This window comes from Hippoglossus stenolepis, chromosome 18 (genome assembly GCF_022539355.2).
Source record: "Hippoglossus stenolepis isolate QCI-W04-F060 chromosome 18, HSTE1.2, whole genome shotgun sequence".
In the NCBI taxonomy this organism is placed as follows: domain Eukaryota; kingdom Metazoa; phylum Chordata; class Actinopteri; order Pleuronectiformes; family Pleuronectidae; genus Hippoglossus; species Hippoglossus stenolepis.
Window position 1 is genome coordinate 12,910,994 of NC_061500.1, and position 19,678 is coordinate 12,930,671.

At 43.3% G+C, this 19,678-nt stretch overlaps 1 protein-coding gene across 1 annotated transcript; it reads left to right on the forward strand.

Moving 5' to 3' along the window:
* Positions 1-1,035: 1,035 nt before the first annotated feature.
* Positions 1,036-19,666, forward strand: LOC118126051 (macrophage mannose receptor 1). The gene is made up of 51 exons (XM_047344546.1): positions 1,036-1,096; positions 3,088-3,233; positions 3,379-3,491; positions 3,570-3,700; positions 4,444-4,667; positions 4,778-4,884; positions 4,974-5,092; positions 5,192-5,327; positions 5,930-6,012; positions 6,148-6,267; positions 6,352-6,453; positions 6,534-6,692; positions 6,827-6,909; positions 7,145-7,289; positions 7,389-7,433; positions 7,546-7,713; positions 8,066-8,185; positions 8,482-8,592; positions 8,701-8,733; positions 8,829-8,963; positions 9,350-9,356; positions 9,566-9,708; positions 9,795-9,929; positions 10,072-10,229; positions 10,792-10,936; positions 11,049-11,103; positions 11,226-11,292; positions 11,372-11,505; positions 11,604-11,647; positions 11,763-11,936; positions 12,522-12,676; positions 12,840-12,953; positions 13,092-13,207; positions 13,519-13,673; positions 13,757-13,962; positions 14,063-14,240; positions 14,351-14,575; positions 14,686-14,855; positions 14,939-15,009; positions 15,760-15,860; positions 15,940-16,059; positions 16,639-16,776; positions 16,859-17,013; positions 17,108-17,207; positions 17,328-17,563; positions 17,855-18,038; positions 18,170-18,418; positions 18,531-18,713; positions 18,874-18,933; positions 19,192-19,337; positions 19,419-19,666. Exons 1-51 carry the CDS (start codon positions 1,036-1,038, stop codon positions 19,461-19,463), a joined length of 6,510 nt encoding a protein of 2,169 aa, XP_047200502.1. The 3' UTR covers positions 19,464-19,666.
* The last annotated feature ends 12 nt before the right edge of the window (positions 19,667-19,678 follow it).

A 19,678-nucleotide genomic window follows, 5' to 3' on the forward strand; every position in this document is an offset into this window, starting at 1 on the left:
TAATCTACTATCTTAAATTAATCCACTCCTCGGTGGTTATCTCTCCCTGAAAATTCACCCTTAAAACACAGTGTGTGTGAGTTGTTCGTCCATCACCTTGAGGCGTCCTTTCTTTCTCCTTGTGACAATTCGTAATATTCTACCTTTTCCACCATTAGACATTTTAAAAGCTCAATTCAAAGTGATATGTCGGCTGAGCAACACAACCAATATAAAAAAATGGAATAAATGAGAATTTGATTTCAAGTTTATGATAATGGTTTTCTAACATCCTATTAAACTGAGTTAAAAAGTAACAGTTTAAGGCAGAGGCTCCATAGTATAAACTTTATTGACAGTTGACTTGTGGTTGTTATAAACGTCTGGACTTTGTGGTTTCACTGTATCAGATGGGATTTACAGCTCCACACGGTTTCTCATACTGTTTACATACCATTGTATTTTCATCATGTCATGTGTCTTATCACTTCTCTGGCCTTTACCACACAACTCATTTTCAACAGTTGTGATTTAGTTAACATAAGAAATGACATTTTATTTATATAGAAGTTTTATTTATACTCTTAAGACACATGCAAATTTAAAGTGCTTTGAAATGTATTCAGCCATGAGTAACGTGAAAGAAAATAATCACTAATTTCAATGAAAAAGGGTCAAATTAGCCATATTGTTCTTAAAATATGAACATTAAGTTATTATTATAATTATTGGTAAGCTAACTGTCAAATGTTTTATCCTCAATTTTTCATACGGTGGAATCAAAATAACAACTTTGTTTTCAGGCACTGATGTTTTTTATTTGGTGACAAACGGCAGCAGGTTGTAGGATATGAGTCAAGAGGTCAAAATGTTTGTCATCTGTGTTTTACTGCTCTCAGTCTTTGGACCCTGGTCAGATGCTGAAAAGAGACAAACCAAAGAGAAGATGCTCAGAGGTCTGATGACTGGCTCAGGGGCAGTTTGGAGAAAAAACACATTAACTCTATTAGGATGTGTAGAAACACACCTTGAGAGGTGAATATAGAACCAGTGCAAATGGACGAAGGACAAAGACGACTTCTGCAGCTGCTCAGCTTCGCTGCTCTTCTTGTTTGTGGTGAGTCTCTTTGTTTTTAAGTTTCTGTCGTGCTGGTCCTGCGCGGTAACATCAACCACAGTTGGGATTCACAACCTAAAGAGACAATCAACCAAATATAACCACTTGGAATTCCGATTGAATCCATCATGTGCTTTTATGTGGCGTAGCTGGAGAGCACATGAACTGAAGAACTTGTGTTTTGTGTTAAATCAAGTAAAGAAACTTGACCTACAGACATGTGATGTAAAGGGGATTGTGTTTATCACAGGAAAAGTTAATTTTGACATAAAGGTAATTATTAAAAGATGGATAGAAATAAAAAAAACTAGAAAAACCAGTCATTTCTACGGAAGCGTATTGCATTCACTTAAAAAAAAAAAAGCTCTGTTTTTCTGAGATAATTATCTCAGAAAATTAGAGCCTTTTTTTTTTTTTTACTCTGTAAAAGAAAGTCCTGCCCAAAGGTTATTAATGTGTGTCCTCTGTATGTGGCTGCACCTTCACAGCAAGTGGAAGTTGTCTATTTGATCTGTTAACAATTTATAAAACTAAGATTCGGTTAAAAAAATATTCAACAATCTTGATTTGACTAATAAATCAAGTCGATCAAAACAAATAATGTTTGTACAGTCCCGAAGCTATATGATGTTTGTGTTTGCACAATTTTTAAATAACAAAACAATTTAAAAACAAGACATTTGATGTTTATTTTTCACCAGGATAATGTACTTGATAAAAGTATTAAAATTGAAAAGAATAAAAAGAATAAAACAAAATACACATTCTATCAGGGCCGAATTATCTGGAAAACAGAACTTTTTTTTTCTCAAGTGAACGCAATACGCTTCCGTAATTTCCAGTGAAATTTGAAAGAAAATAAATCATTTTACATTCATCAGAAAATAGAGATGACAAATTTTTATTACCAAAGATCTCTAAAGATATTTCTAAAATGTCAGTGATCACATCTTTAAACTTGAAGAAACTATCTCAAGGCACTGGTTTATTGTGCTTTTTCTATTTGTTGACAAATATCATAAAAAAAGAGAGAGTGATTTACTGTATGATTTTACAGAAATATTTTAACTGTCATTAGATTGTAAAATAGTTTAAACACAAACAAATCAAACTTTATTTTGTATCAGGTCTTCATCGTTGCAGGTGGAGACGAAGGCGACCAGAGCAGCTTCTCTTGTGCTAAACATGTGACTCTATATGTTAAAGTCAAACATTACCCAAATATTTGTGCGTGGTGCTGAGGTCTGACTGACACGGCTGGACTGTGGATCTGTCATGGGACATTTATGATTGACGTGCGTTCAAATCATTCACCAGCTTGAAAAATAACACATCAGCAGCTTCTTCTTCTTTTACTGATCAGCCACTGGAAGTAATCAGATTACTTTCATCCTGCTGTTCTTCCTGGCTGAAAGTTGTTCTCTTCTCAAACAACAGATTTTCTTTGATTAAAATACCCCATGTCTGCATTTACTACTAGTGGTTGGTTTTTAAAAGCACGAATATTATTATTATATTAACAGACACTATAGATGTGACCTACATAACACACAGCTTTAGACTTGGCTTTAATAACGTGCCAGTGAGGAGGGTGGTATTTTTGAATCGTTTTTTGTTTGCCTTTATTGTCCCCACCCCCCCTGGATTAACATCAAAATTCATTTTTTAATATTTTATTCAACATTGATTAGCAAACAAACACATGGACAGAAATATAAACTCAAGACATCACAACGAAGGCAATTTGTTTGGTTTGTTTGGCAAAATAATCTTCTACTCAGAAAGCTGCTGTTGACATTTATAAAACACAGAAATCGTTTCTTCTTCAACATAATTCACATTTGTCATCTAATTTCCGACTTTACTCGTATATATTTTTTAATATGTGTTGCTTTACATTATTACTTTGCTGTGTTGCTGTCATCTTTTTTACTTTAAATTCTTTTGTAATAAAAACAAATAACAAAAACATGCTTATGTTGTATTTTCAGCCCGTGGTCAGTGTCAGCCAGGCTGGAGGGAGTATGAGAGCAAATGTTACTTCTTCTCAAGCGACACAAAGTCCTGGTTGGACGCCAATGCATTTTGTCTGGAGCAGAACAGCAACTTGATGAGCATTCAGGACATTCATGAGAGGGTGAGACACACACACACACACACACACACACACACACACACACACACACACACACACACACACACACACACACACACACACGCACACCCCACATGTTGTTATTTCACACACTGGGTTGATGTATTGTCGAGTGTGTTTTCTCTAGCTGTGGGTGAGAACACAAATCAGCACAGACATCTACTGGTTTGGCCTGAATGACCGAGTCTCAGAGGGCGTCTGGGAGTGGAGCGATGGGAGTCCTTTCATTGAGTATCTATCGTAAGTAACACTCTTAACATTCTCATATCACATGAAACTCATAGATTTTAATGTTTGGTTTCCTCTCTGCTGTTTCAGATACTGGAGGGATGGCCAGCCGGACAACTGGAACGATGAGGACTGTGGTCAAGTGGTCGGATCCGGCTTTGGACAATGGAACGATGAAGACTGCAGTGTGGCGAGGAAATACATCTGCAAGCACCTCAACCGTAAGTCCGCCCACTAGTTTCCATAGTGATTTAGACTTGTATTTCTTACACTTTTAATCTATTTAAGTTTATTATTTCTCCAGCTCATGCAATAAAAATGCCATTTAATGATATATGTTGCAATTCTTCAATAAAATTTCAAAAACTAACTAGACCAAGCACTTGTTTTTCCCTCTTTGTCGTTGTGTACTCTCACTGCTGATATCATTTGTTCACAGATTAAATTCATAGTCTAAAGTTTTAGTAAAAACAAAACACTTTGTACTCATGTATGTACGTTATTCAAATACAAATCTCTTCTACACGTGTACAAACTTGAATCTCATGCAGGCTGACGGTAAACTAAAAACTTTAACTTTACTACACTATACAAAAAACACTTTTTGAACCTAATTTGAGCTTGTGGCAAATATAATAACCTTCATTTTTTATAATTGATTGATTAAAGTATACCATAGGGTACATTTAAACTCTCCCAAATATATCTTGTGTTTAGGTTTTCTGCATTATTATGAAATCACAAAACAAAAAAGATAAGCCAGGAAAAGATTGAAACACTTCCTGTTTGGAACCATCAGGACAAATTGATTGTTTTTTGAACTTCACCTTATGTTGCAGGTCTGAAATGTTCAATCATTTAAACATGAAACCACTTTTTAAAAGCTGAATTAGATTTTGACTGAACCCGCCAAAGGAAATGCTGACAGGATTAATCACACTATATTTTGGTTCTCCCTCCGCAGCCAATCCTGGGCCACAGTGTGACCTGGCCAACGGGTGGAGGCCGTACGGTTCCAACTGCTACAAGCTAAAGGCCGACACGAGGAAGAGCTGGTCGGCAGCCAGACACGACTGCGTGCAGGACGGAGGGGACCTGCTGTCCATCACCTCTGCAGCAGAAGAGCAGTACGTCACAGGGACACTGGACCCGTCACGGTTTGACCTCTGGATTGGGTTTTCCACACTGGTGAGAGGAAACCAGAGAAGAACCTCACTTTCTCTTCTCCCTCATTTCTTCTGTATCGTTGCATTGAAAATGAAAATGCATCAGTGTGAAGATTAGCTTTGTTTCTTCAGAAATGCAACAAGATTTCCTGTCAAGTTGAAGTGGGGAACAGCCAGTTCACCTGGACTGACGCTAACGCACTGCCGTACACAAACTGGGCCGACGGTGAACCTACAGTGTAAGATGTGACATATAACATACACCTGTCGTTTCCGTTCATCCATCCATTTGTGCAGTCATGCTTTAAACAGGTCTGTTCTCTGACAGTGACACACAGTCGGGCTCGTGTGCTGCAATAATCAAAGATGCGTCGGATGACTTTGGGAAGTGGCGGTCACATGTGTGCAGATACGAGCGTCCGTACATGTGTAAACGACCCCTGAACAGTAAGCTGGCTTGTTTTACAGCTACACAGATAAGACTTGTCGAGTTCCAGTTGTACGATAAAAAGTAAAATAACCTTTTTCCTGTTGTTCCTCCTCCAGCCATCTGCCCCGATGGCTGGTCGAGCTTCGCCGGCTCTTGTTATTGGCTGATCAGTAACATCAACCTCTTGACCACCTGGCACGACGCCCTCACCAAGTGCTCGGATATGGGGGCTCACCTGCTGATTATAGACAGGTAGGGAAGAACACAATGGAAAACAGTTTTAATATTCTACTTTTCGCTCTACTTTGGTCTCCAACTGATCCTCACGGAACTGTGTGGATCTTTAGCCCCTACATTTTCCTCAAAGTTTACGAACTAGTTACTTACAATTTTTTTTTTTAATGGACATAAAGAATAAATAAATAAATAAAAATCTACAGCTACACGATCCTTGTTTTACAAAATATCTCCATCCAGATGGGAACACAAAACTGACTGCAAACGCACAAACCAAGCATGCCAGGCCAGTAGGGGGCAATAAAGGAATTGATTCATCAAATACCTGAGAAGAACAATGTGAACTTATCTCCTCAACCAGTTGTAGAGATTTGAAAATGCTCTTTTACTTACATCGCTGTTGGCGTGTGGATGAGACCAAACGCAAAGGAAAAAGTTAGACAAGGCCATGGTGAGATCCCCCAATGAAGGTGTATTTAAAGCAAAAGTGTCTATGTATCATTGTACTGAAATGTATACACTCTTCAGTTTTACTTTAAGACACAATCTTCATGGTTGTAATCTCTGAATCACACAGTGAGTTGCTGTTAAATGTTTGTCCTGTTCCTCGTGTGCAGTCAAGAAGAACAGTTCTACATAAACGGGAAACTTCCAGACTTCCACCAAGTGGACATCCCTGACATCTGGATCGGTTTATCAGGTTCTCTGCACACTAAATGTTTTAATGCTCACCATGAAACAATAAAAAAAGATGCATTGTTATCTTCGCAGTAAATGTGATGTGTGAACACACCCCTTCAATGTCTTTTCCCCCTTTGGTTTGTGATGTTACCAGATAAAGACCAGGATGGAGATTTCAGATGGGTGGATAAATCCGCAGTTACGTTTTCTAACTATGGTCCCGGCTGGCCCAGAAACACTGCAGGTGTCTGGGACTGTGGACAGATCTTCACAGGTAGGACACAGACTCTTCCAGCTCTAAACTGACACCGACGCGTCTTCTGACATCGACATCAGCTGAGTCCAAGTTCTCTTCCAGGAAACTATGACGGCAAATGGGAAACAACAAACTGCTTCAAGAGCCTGGGTTACATCTGTGAGATGACCGGCGGACAGAATCCGAAACCAACTTCAACTCCTGGTTAGTCGGACGAACTAACAATTTTTAAAATACTGTCTAGTTAAAGGTTTGTCAATAACCTTTTAATATGATTGCTTCAGATTCCCACTGTGATCCTGGACACTTGCTGTACGGGGACTTCTGCTATCATTTCGAGACTGAGAGGGTGAAGAACTGGCACGACGCTGAGGCCCACTGTAGCAGAGAGCAGGGTCACCTGGCCAGCTTCCACTCACAGGAAGAACTGAGCTTCCTGACGGGTGAGATCGACAAAGAGAGAATATGGTCCATTCATCCACAGACTTTAGGCCATGTAGAGGAGAGAAAAACTGAAGAAGCTAAATATTGTTCCTTTAAATGAACTGGCTGTTCTTGTTCTTTTCTCCTGTTGCAGCTCACATGCCAGCGGAGGCCTGGGTGGGTTTGAATGACATCAGTGTTGAAAACCAGTTTGTGTACACCGATGGAACTCCTACAGTGAGTGATGAAGACAGAAGTAATATTTGCTGTTTTGAAAAATGAATCCCTAATTCATTTTGTAACACAACGCAAAAGTGTCTAAACATCCCCATGGTCACAACTATTTGAAAAATCTTTGGATTCCTGGGGAGATCCTGTTCTTTCCTCCAATTGTCTGTGTGCAAAAAGGCCTCGCAAAGACTGATGCTGCTTGTGATAAAGCATTTTTTTTGTTTTTTTCTCTGGATCTCAGGACTTCCTTCTTTGGGGAGCCAACCAGCCCGATAACGGGGAGGATAGCGAGGACTGTGTGCACCTCAGAGGCATGACTCACGCTGAAGCTGGGAAACTAAATGATGATATTTGCTCTGCCACCAAGGAATATATCTGCAAAAAAGGTCTGATACTCTCATTTTCTCCCGTAATGCTTTATCCATAAGCCTCTTGTTGCATCCATATCCTAGTTTGGAGTTAATCTTTGTCTTGTCTCTTCATAGCCAAGGGACAAGGACCTCCTCCCCAGCCCCCAACATCTGGACCAGGTTACCTTTATACTACACTGATCATAACACATCAGCCTTTATCAGAGTCAGATCAAATGTGTGTGTTAATCGGGATGTGTGCGTTGAAAGCTGTCTGCTTTATTTGTTGCAGGATGGAATGATAAGTGTGGTTCCTGGATGTCCGACCCTTTTAACGACTACTGCTACCTGTTCAACTACCTGTCAATGAGGAAGTGGGCCGAGGCTCGAGCCGACTGCGTCAACCAGGGAGGAGACCTCATCAGTATCACTGACCCCTATGAGCAAGCCTTCATACAGGGTACGGCTTCCTCACTTCTCTATTCCAATTATTATTATTTTCTGAATTCAGCCTGTTTTAATATATTGACATAGTGCATATTACATATTTACACTTATTGTGTCTGTCCAGTTATGTCTAATTATATTTATCAGGTGGGTGAGGGTCGAAATACAGAACATTCGATATGACAGCCTATTATAATGTCATCGTTTCTTCAGGAAATCAAATCACAGATAGCATAGATAGATAGATAGATAGATAGATAGATAGATAGATAGATAGATAGATAGATAGATAGATAGATAGATAGATAGATAGTTGATTGATTGAGTGATTGCATTTAATTCATATTTCGGTTGTTTCCTCCCAGGGGTGATCCAGACGAGTCCCACAGGGATCTCACTGTGGATGGGCGGCCATGACTCCATCACTGAGGGCGGCTGGGAGTGGAGTGACGGCTCTCCTTTCAGATACATTCGCTGGAACGCAGGTTCATATAAAACCCAAATATATCTCACGTAATATCTGTGATAGTTCATTCAGACACTAGAAGGTCAGTAGAGCACATACCTCCACCACAGCCCCCTTATTAAACCACATTCAACTTAACCAAATACAGATATTTATGTGGATCAAATTACACACACTCATAAATATCATCAGGTTGTACGATTTATTCTCAGTTTTTAGACGAGAAAGGGGGATTGAAAAGAGTTGGAGTTGGAGAGAGGGGTGTGAGGAAGACCAACACTAGATTCTCTTCCTCCTTCTTGTCTTCCTTCACAGGTAACCCAGACGACTACTATGGGGAAGACTGCCTTTCTATAATTATTAACAACGGCTACTGGAATGATGACAACTGTGAGAACAACAGAGGATACATCTGCAAGCGGAGAGGTAAGATGTGTGGCTCGAAATGTTGCTGCTGGTGCAAATTGAAAACTAAGACAATAAACAGAGTATTGATAAATGTTGTTAAAACCATACTGATGTTTCTCCTGTCAGGAAACCTGCCCGAGCCTCCTCCACCCCACGATGGTAATGATACCTCACTGTTATTACTATTATATGTGTTACGATCAGTTATATTCGGTTCGCAGTTCACTTGATTTTGTAACTTCTTCCTGCTACAGGTTTCATGACAGCGCTGGTGTGCCAGGACTCCTCCGCCGTCCTCCACTGTCCACATGAAAGTGTCATCGACATCCAGTCGGCCTTCTACGGACGGAAGAGTGATGACATCTGTCCACATCTGGGTGGATCAACAGGTGCTGTAGCACTTTTAACAATGGTCAAAGGAACTTTACATAGGATTAAAGAGAGCAGATAAAAGCGAATAACTATAAATATAAAATACACATCACAATCACACATTATAATAAAGGATACACATCATAATCAACATGGCTTGCAAAGTTAAGTGCAGTATCTGATTTGTTTGGGGAGAGAGTTCCAGAGGGAGGGGGCAGAAAAGGCTCTGGTGCTCACTGCTGGGTGGAGGTGAGAGGACGTTGCCCTCAGAGGAGCGGAGGCTTAGGGAGGGAGTGTGGTGGTGGAACATGTCAGTGAGGAAGAAGGGGGCCTGGTCATGGTGGGATTTTGACTTTGAATGGAAAATAAAAAGGACTTTGAATTGGATCTGTTGTGGGAAAAGGGGGCGTGTGAAGAGTCTGAAGAACAAGGGTGAGCAGTCGAACAACAGAACTATTAGTCATTAGTTGCTAACATCACAAAAGGTTTAAAGAGATAATTAAAATGCCAGCTGTCAGTGTGTGTCATTGCCTTTTGACTGGTAACTCATGTAAATCATAATAAATCACCTCTGTTGTTGTTTGCTTCACCAAATGATCCCGTCTGTCCGTGCAGAAAGCTGCACAGTGGAAGGTGTCCTCCCGATGGTAAGGAAGTCGTGTGACAACCGACCCTTCTGCTTCGTGTACGCCCACACGGAGGAGGACCCCTGCCCTGCCGTTTCCAAATATATGGAGATCGTCTACAGCTGTGAACAAAAAGGTAGACCCCCTCTTCGTGTTCTTGTCCTATAGAGATGTCCTTCATCGGTCAGATCCTCTAATGTGTTGTGATCTGGCTGCCCTCAGCGTGTCTCCACGGCCTGGGTGTCGAGGATGGAAACATCACAGACTCCCAGCTCTCTGCTTCCTCCTCCATTGGGGCTTTCACTCCCAACAAAGCCCGTTTGAATGGGAACTCCTGCTGGATGCCTTCAGGAAACCGTACGTACCAGCACATATGAAGTACTGTTTTGCTTTTTGGCACCAAATACCTTCTTTATTTCTGTCGAAGTTCAGCTTAAGTCATAAAATGTGACCAACTGGTGTCATCACGTCAATCTAACACTAACTCTAATGTCTCCAGCAACTTCCAGCTGGATCCAGGTGGACCTGGGCCAGACCAGGAAAGTGACAGGGATAGTGATCCAGGGTTGTCCTCACAATGAACACTGGCTCACTAAATTCAAGATCCAGCACAGTATGGACGGAGCAACCTGGACTGATTACACAGGCGACGGGCGAGTGAGTAAACAGAGATTAACGCCGTCTTGAGTATTGCCAGGGGCTGAGGTCCGTCCTTTTTCAAGCAACACCAACAGCTTTTTTTATCTTCAGATAACAGCTTCAAAATGAGTCTGATGCTTCACTGACTTGGAATAGAGAGAATGGTGCCACTTTCATTCCCACTCCTCACCCTGAACCTCTTTTTTAGCTTCATGTAACTTTGTTGAGTGGGTACGATCTCATGTGAGAAGGGAAGAACTGACTAATAAATAGTCAGAATCAAGCCAAAGCAAAATTCAAGAGTGATGCTGAACTGCAGATCAGTTAAACCCGCTCAGAAGTCATTAACAATCTGCATTAACTCAGCCAGGAAGCTGGGGATCGTGGCTTTTATCCACCATCACAGTCACGGCTCGCTCAACATGTCGATAGGATTGAAAACCACTTGATCACTCTGACACAGAGCCAATTCACCATATGTGGCTGCAGAGGGCGCTGTTGCTCAGTAAAAGTTACATAGTGTTGCTTTAACAGTGAAGGAGGAAAACAGGGGGTGATTCCTGATTTCCTCGGTTTCTAGTTTCTCCCAGGTTCAACAGACAGAAACACCCCCGACACTCAGCTACTGGGTTCACCTTTGGCAGCTCAGTACGTCCGTATCCTCCCGCTGGACTTTAGCGGGCAGGCGGGCCTTCGATTTGATGTCCTGGGATGCACCCCAGACTGTGAGAAAAAAAACTACACTTGTTGTTACAAGCAAAATTGTGAAAACGATACGTGATACTGTCCTGTGCTGTCACATATTAACACTGAAAGACATCTGTTGTGGTCCAACAGATGCGATTGCATGCGCCAACAAGCCCAACTTCAACCTTGCCAATGATCGAATGACGTAAGTGAAACCTGAAATAATATTTATACACATGTACTGATGTGACATTTCGAATCTGTTTGTGTTATACTGATATTTAAGTGATATTTCTATTGATTATAAAATCTCAATGTCTCTGTCAGTGTCCACTGTCCGGCAGGCTGTGCCAAGGCAAATTACAGAGTCTATGGCACTTCTGTGTATCGTGGGGTAGGTGACTTTCTGACCGTTTAATCTGTGCCGCACAGTCCTCACTTGTTTAAATCCAACACATAATTCTATGCAACAGGACTCAAACACCTGTGCAGCAGCGATCCACGCCGGAGTGATACTAAACGAAATTGGTGGAGACTGCACTGTGTTGAAAGCTGCGGGACAGGGCCTGTACCCCGGCTCCACCAGGAACGGCATCACCTCCAGACAGTACGTGGCTCAAACTTAAGCTTTAATCCTTAATTCATTTTCTTGTCATTTATTGCAACAGACCAGTGAGGTTTCATTAATGAGTTTACTTTCTCCAGATTCGATGGAGACTATGCTGTATCGTACATATTTGCAGATGGGGGTGAGTTTCCATGCATTTATAAAACCTTTGAATTGTTGTATTTCCTCTAAACAGGCCCTATTTATCTACGTTTCTTTTGGAAGTATATTTTCCCCTTCTCTTCTGTCCTCTTCAGAGCTCAGGTGCTCTGGGCCTGACTGGTATGAGTTCGGAGACTTCTGCTACAAACCTTTTGAAGACAGAAAGACGTGGCAGGATGCCCGCGACACCTGCAGGAGTCTGGGAGCTGAACTCGTCTCCATCCTCTCCATGACTGAGCAGACCTGGCTGGAGAGTTACATGTACATGGGTACGGAGAAAAACCCCAGAAGAAAGCTGGTTTAATGTGAAGATGATGTTATAGAATGTGAGACTGTTGAAAGGAGGTAGAAGTGAAGTTTTCAAGGCCTGTTTCAACTTGAATTATTTATGAATCAAGAAAGAGTTGGAAGCATGAAGCAAAAATGATTCCAAAATATCTGAAAGTATCGAAGAAAAAATATACAATTACAGATTGAAGGCGAGAGTTGTTGAAATTGCCATGAAAGCACAGCCTAACTAAACCTGATCCTGAACCTGAACCTCGGGGTGTTTACCATATAGTCCCAACCAACGCCTGGCCAAACAGTAATTAAAATGAATAAATATAGCAGTTCAAATCAACAAATAAAAAAATCTATTTACACAAAAGGCATGTCTGTCTTTACAAAAAATATGGCTGTAACAAAAGGGTTAGGTCTTCGACCCCCTTCTTCTCCAGTCTGCATGCTCAAGTGTCTTTGGTCAACACACTGAACCTCAAATTGCCCCTAACAGCAATGTGCCTGTAACGTAAAGCGCTTTGTAGATAAGATGAGAAAAGTGCTCAGTTAATTTACCATTTCTTCCTTCATAGCTACCAATGATGTGTGGACCGGTCTGAACGACCTGTTCTTTACGGGCATGTTCACCTGGTCTGACATGCACATGGTCACCTTCACCTACTGGGCTCCAGGGGAACCCAACAACCACGACGGCTTCAGCGAATACTGTGTTGAGATGTTACACCAGGTGAGGCGAGAGCGAGAGAGAGAGAGAGAGAGAGCGAGAGAGAGAGAGAGAGAGAGAGAGAGAGAGAGAGAGAGAGAGAGAGAGTTACACTACAGATAGAATTCAGCCACATTATTTATTCTTTGCAGTGAACGTCAAGTTCTTTATTTTCTCTCTGTTCCAGACTGGACGATGGAGCGACGCCTCCTGTTCAGAGCTCAACACGTACATATGCAAAACCCCCAAAGACCATTACCCACTGCCCTCTGTGAAACCCACCCAATACGGATGTCCTCAGGTACCACATGTTTTATATTTGCCTTTTAAACATAAACTGATTTACACAATACTTATTCAGTGCTGTGGTGCGTGTTGTGTGTACGGGTTGAGGGGGGGGGGGGCTGTAATAAGCTCATGACTCTAATACGTATATCAGGGGTGGGATGCTTACGGCTACTCCTGCTACTGGATGGAGGAGACCCCCCAGAGCTGGTCTGATGCTAAGGTCTTCTGCACAGAGCAGGACGGCTTCCTGCTGCACATCGGAGACATGTAAGTCTGAAAAGCACATATTCAAACAGGAGACATGTCTTTCACACCACCTGTATTCTGCAACTTTTGTCTTGAAAGCTGTTGCTTTTCCATGTTTCCTCTATTTAAGGGAGGGGGGGGGGGGCATTCATTCCCTGCACCTCTTGTCCTTTATTAACTCTTTAATTCCTTTTCACAATATTTATTCTTTATCTATTTTTTTGTGAAGATCTTTAAGCTGTGTCAGTCTGATCGATTCACTTGATACGAATGATGAATCAACTTTGGATTTTGTTTTGTATCACACTGACAAATTTCCTCTTCCCTTGTAGTTATGAGCAGGCGCATTTTACCGTGGCGTTGTCGGGAAAGACGGGGATGTGGTGGCTGGGCCTGCGTGCTCGCGGAGGCACATCTGGAGGGGTGGACTACATCTGGGACAACGGCTCCCCTCTCTCCTTCACTCACTGGGACAGAAACCAGCCAGGTACACAGCAAGCACCAACCAGAACAGGACAATGTGAACACAGTGAAAAACCCTGATTTCCCTTTTTTCCCCCCCATCTGTAGATAGCGGGGATGGGACCTGTGTCGCTATGACAACAGGTCAGATTGGTGGTTTCTGGGATGACAAGCAGTGCTCTGAGAAGTTCGCCTTCATCTGTGAGAGACCCAGGCCGGACATCACCCCACCCACCAGACCCCCGACTCCTCCTCCCGCACAGGGCTGTGCTCAGGGCTGGACGGCCCTGCCTCACTTCAGGAACTGTTACAGGGTAAATAAAGCAGAAAATGAAACACCTACAAAAACACAAATCTCTTCAGGGCCCACGAGGTCAGAGATTAGTTTATAATAACTGATTTATTGGCTTACAGCTCTTCCACAATGTGGACTGGTCCCTGAAGAAGAGCTGGGGAGCCGCACACGAGGACTGCGTGTCCAGAGGAGCTGATCTGGTCAGCATCCACAACCAGGAGGAGGAGGAGTTCCTGTCTCTGTACAGCAAGGGCAGCAGCAAGTGGATCGGCCTCAAGCACAACCCCACAGAGGGAGGTGGGTAGGACGTGTGTTGTATAGAATGAACCCCCGGTGGAAGCTTATTGGGATCCAAATAATGAAAACACGTAAAAAAAAAACCCTGCTGATTATCCGGGTGTTTCTAGGTCATTCTTGGAGTGACGGCTCACCCCTGTCCCACACCAACTGGGGCCCCGGGGAACCCAACAACCACGAGGACCGCGAGGACTGTGTGGAGATGGTGAGCAGCCCCAATGGGACGTTCTCCTGGTGGAACGACCTCAACTGTGACGCTCACCAGGACTGGATATGCACGATCACTAAGGGAAGGACCCCCATCCTGCCCCCTGTGCCCCCCCCTCCACTCCCGGGTAAACTCTTCCCTCAAAGTCTTGTTTCTGTTATTCTAAGGCCAGATCTATTTTATAATATAATTCTAATACACTTTATTTCTCTTGTGTTCTCATGCTCCAACCCTCAGCTCCCGACTGCGGAACCAACGTTGGCTGGAGGAAGAACAACGACATCTGTTATTACTACAACGACACAGACGTGGTGGACTTCCACACGGCCATCATGCGCTGCTACGCTGAGAAAGCCTCACTCGTCTCCATCCACAGCAAAGATGAACAGGCCTACGTCAACACCATGGTATCCATTTTGTTTATTTTACAACTTCTACAGAGCAAAAGCACAGTAGAATATGTTGAATATGTTGCATGTTTGTTTTCCAGGTGGGGACAGGGCGAGTCACTGCAGCCTGGATCGGAATGAGGATGATCGGCATCGCGAATGGACAGTACCTGTATGTACAAGTGGTCGGAATTCAGTTTGGGTCAAATTAAAGGGAATGATAAAATCCACATTTTTAGCTCCGTCAAGGAGGTTTTATTTTCATCTGCAGTTCTTTGTCTGTTAGTGAGCAGGATTACCACAGAACTTAGTGGAAGGATGTGGTGTGGGTCAGGGAAGAACCCATTAAACGTTGGTGCGGCTCCAGGAATTCTTTCCCTTTTACTTTGACATCGTGGGATAGGAAGTTTTTCTTTGAGGAGAAAGGTTTTTTCAGCCGCTCTGTGTTTTCCCAGTTAGAGGATTGTGGTTGTTACAGGTTTCTAGCTCTATTTGCTACTATGATGTGGCCTTAGCTATAAGGCTTGTGTTAATTTGAATGGATTCTCGGGCCTTAGCAGCAGTTTGTGCTCTACTGAGGGCAATTCTAGTTGTTTGCTGCATCATACAGCTCAGATTTGAACGTGTGGACTGTGGTGAAGGTGTGACGTTAGAGACATTCTGTAGCTGCTCGACAGTGAATAATGAAAATAGTAATTTAGACTCACACTCTAAAATCTATATTCAGATATTTGGATGAACTGTGTCACGTTAAAGTCCAGAGAGTCCTTTGTTATTAACATTAATTTCCACTAGGGAGGGTTTTTAATTCAAACTGTATGAGTATATGCCGCAAAGCAAGATCTGCTCCAGAAACTATGTATATTTTTGTGTTGTTGATGCAAAAGATCAATGCCAAGATGTGTGTGTTTTATCCTCACAGCTGGATGGACCACTCCCCTGTGACGTACACTCACTGGGCCTCGGGTGAGCCCAACAACGCCAACGGGGAGGAGCAGTGTGTTCATATGAACAGACATCAAGGTACTGAAATTTCTAAATAATCCGAAAATCGTGCCCCGCCCCCCCGCCCGATATTTACACTGAGCTCTGGTTTGTCGAGGTGGATGGAACGATGCCAACTGTGGTCGGGCCGCAGCAGGTTACGTCTGCAAGAAGCTCCCCGGAGACGACCACACCCCTCCTCCACCCACACAGTCCTGGGAGGGCCACTGCCCTGAAGGTAACATACACATCTTAAATAGAACACATAAAACACACAGGTTATATGTATAGATCTGAATACTTGATATATTCTATTCTTATTGTCAGTAAATACCATGAAAAGACCAAAGCTGAATGAATCCACTTACTAACAGGTATTGTCTGATTCACCAAGGCCTGATGCAGCCATAGAGCGTCACTCTGTCACTTATTAATCCGCTGCAGAAAACAGATCCCAATAGACACACAATTTACTCCTGTTTGATTAGTGTTTGCTAAAAGCTACAGTTCCCAGCTGCTACTGAGACAAAATATGAAAATCTGATAATCAATCATTCGAATCAATAATCAGGAACAACGACGGGATGATGTTGGATTTTTTATGTATATTTTTTGTAAATAAAATTATATAGACTGTAAATGAAGCTTTTCTCTTTATTGCCAACCTCGCAGTGATGAGCAGATGTAAATCATTTCTCTACCTGTTATTTATCTCACATACACAATGTATGTGTACAGGAGTCAAGATGTAAGTGTTGTTAGCTGGAAGTACCTTTAAATATGTTGCCCATCTACTTTCCTCCCTCCCTCTCCGCAGGTTGGATGCGTTTCAAGGACAAGTGCTTCATGTTCAAAGGGAAGAAAAATGACCTTAAAGCCAACTGGTCCTCCGCTCGGAGCTGGTGCAAAGAACAAGGCGGAGAGCTGGCGGTTATTGATGACCAGTATGAGAATGGTGAGCACAGCAGAGAACTACTGTCTGAAGGAATGAATGAGTCCAGCTCAGAGTGTTTGAATAGTTTAATCGTCTCCTGCAGACTTTGTGTCCAGCTACCTGAGGGACCTGGAGCTCCCCACGTGGATCGGCCTGTCCGATCTCTTGGCAGAGAACCAGTACGCCTGGAGCGACGGGGTCAGCCCAGTGCTCTACACCAACTGGAATGACAAGGAGCCCAACAATGCAGGAGGAACGGTGAGGATACTTTAATAACATGGTTTATTTCTATGATAAGTGGAGCAAAGCAGGTTCAAATTAGATTACATTCAGCTTTTAACTCTCTGAACAGGAACACTGTGTGGCAATGAGTCACGGCCCCCTGGTGACGGGCAAGTGGAACGACGACGCCTGTCACAAGGATCACAGCTTCATCTGCTACAGGAAGAAATGTCAGTAAACAACCCCAGTCGTCATTCATCCACCTAAAATAACATGAAATCACTGATGCAGCTGAATCATCCCTGTTCAGGCCCGAACTAAAGCTATTTGTCCATCTCGCTCCACGTCAGCCAGCAGCATCGCGCCTCCACCCCCAACCCAGAGCCCCTGCCCGGGTGGCTACGTCTCCTGGTATCAGAACTGCTACAAGCTGGTGGAGGAGCCTGCGACCTGGGACGCGGCCCAGAAAGCCTGCAAGCAACAGGGAGGGAACCTGGCGAGCATCGACATGAGCTACGACCAGGCCTTCGTCGCAGGAGTGGTGCTGCAGGGCAGAGCCGACGCCTGGATCGGACTCAGGCGCCAGGTGGAAATACACAGTAGTCAGACTGAAGTACCTACAGACTAAAAACTAATTATAGCCCCTGAAAACGTTGAAAATGTCAGTCAATGCTAAAAAATATCCTCCAATTTTTATTTATTAAAAAACTCAACTAATCTCAGTTCTAAACAAACAACCGTCATAAAACAATATACAAATTACAAGTTAAAGTAATGCATTTATCTTATCTTAGTTATACACAAAGTTATACCATCAAGTTTCACTATGAAACGACTTCACAGGGGGAAATAAAGCTCCCATTGTCTTGTGATGCAGGATGAGAGCTCGTATTCGTGGACAGACGGCTGGCCCGTGTTCTTCACTCAGTGGGGACCAGGAGAGCCCAGCAACATTAAGGACGAGGGCTGCGTGAGTATGCACGCGTCACGCGTGTTCCACGGGACCTGGAACGACACCAAGTGTGACCAGGCCAAGCCCTACATCTGCAAGATCTCCTCAGGTACAACTCACACCTTCGCTTCTTCCTCCCTCTCCGTCCCAGCTGGTTCTGTAACAGTGCTCCAAAGCTTTATTCACAGTCTAAAGCTTGAACTGTTGATAAAAACTGTTTCATAAACGTGACTTCATCAGAGACCCCGCCACCAACCCCCGCCCCTGGTGATGGGAAGTGCCTGCCGTTCTGGATCCCCTATGGCCGCTACTGTTACTTTGTGTACAACCAGCAGAAGGGCTTCTCCTGGCCGGACTCCCGACACTACTGCCAGGAAGTCAAGGCAGAGCTGGCGTCCATCCACAGCCGAGCGGAGGTGGAGTTCATCAGGAACCTCAACTACACCAAACATCACAACATCTGGATCGGACTCACCAGGGACCGCAACTGTGAGTGCAGCCGTGGAACGACGATACGTCTACGTCTTTCCGACATGGACGATAACTGGATGATAAATGACAAATGACATGCCTGAACCTTTGCGTGTTTGTTTTTTTCCAGTCGGCTGGGGCTGGACAGACAAGACGTCTCTGGGCTTCCTGAACTGGGCTCCCAGTGAACCCAACATGGCCTTTCACCCCGGGGACGTGGCCGAGGAGAACTGCGTGGAGATGTATGGCGACGGGCGCTGGAACGACAACAACTGCCTGCAGAAGAGAGGGTTTGCGTGTCGCCACCGCCAGTGTAAGGATGAAAAGGAAAACGTGCATCTATATATTCTAATGAAATATAAAAGGTTATGGGTTTATTTCTGTTTTCAAAGCTCTGAGGAAAGGAAACAGAAAATGTTAAAGAAAAGGGATTTGATGACAAACTAACAGCTTCTTGTAACACTCTCTTTCAGACTACACAACAGATGATGGCGGGAATCCTATTTTCCCCACCGATGGTCCAGGTGTCAACAGTAAGTGTGAAAAAGTGCTGAATCCAACTTCCTTATCATGTGTGCGTTTTTCTTTTGGCCTGCTTTGATTACTCGAGTCTTAACCAAGCTGATGGATCGCAATGTTGCTCCGTTGCTTGCTTCTTTGATCCAGACTAAAATGTCTCTCTTGGGATACATTGCCCTAAAATGTTACCCTCATGGTCCCTTGAGGATAAATCGTACGACTTTGGTGATCATGTAACTTGTCTGGTATCTGATATCTGTGTCTCTGTACAGACGGAGGCGTGATAGCTGGTGCCGTCATCGCAGCCTTGGTGTTGCTCATCTTGATAGCTGGAGGGCTGTTCTACCTCTTCAGGGTGCGCGGCTACAAGCTAAGCGTCATGAGCCTGCCAACACGAAAAGCCACCGTCATTGATGTGGTGAGTTATTGATCAGCCAGGAAGGATTGGTTCAAGTGTTGAGAATGATATGCTCAAATTTGTCGTTCTTGTTTTTTGCAGCCTGCTTTCAACAACCCCAACTTCCCAGGAGAGTCCGACACATAAACCACCAACCACGTTTTGTACAGTGAATTGAATTTTTTTAAACAAATCAGTAATAATGTAGTTTCATAAGATTAAATGCTATTGTATATACACAGGTATCCTAATTAAACTAGAAAACTTTTGAATGTTTACAGGAATTATTGCAACACATGTCCAGACTCATTCAGAAATTTCCGTACATGTAATTCTCTTAGTTTGACGTCTTTCACCACCAA

What these genes read in the sequence shown, in the direction of transcription:
- LOC118126051 (XM_047344546.1), top strand. Translation starts at nt 1,036, where the DNA reads ATGGACGAAGGACAAAGACGACTTCTGCAGCTGCTCAGCTTCGCTGCT. An exon ending in TTCAGGACATTCATGAGAGG is followed by an intron (nt 3,234 to 3,378) that starts GTGAGACACACA and finishes TGTTTTCTCTAG; the next exon opens with CTGTGGGTGAGAACACAAAT. An exon ending in TGATGACCAGTATGAGAATG is followed by an intron (nt 16,777 to 16,858) that starts GTGAGCACAGCA and finishes CGTCTCCTGCAG; the next exon opens with ACTTTGTGTCCAGCTACCTG.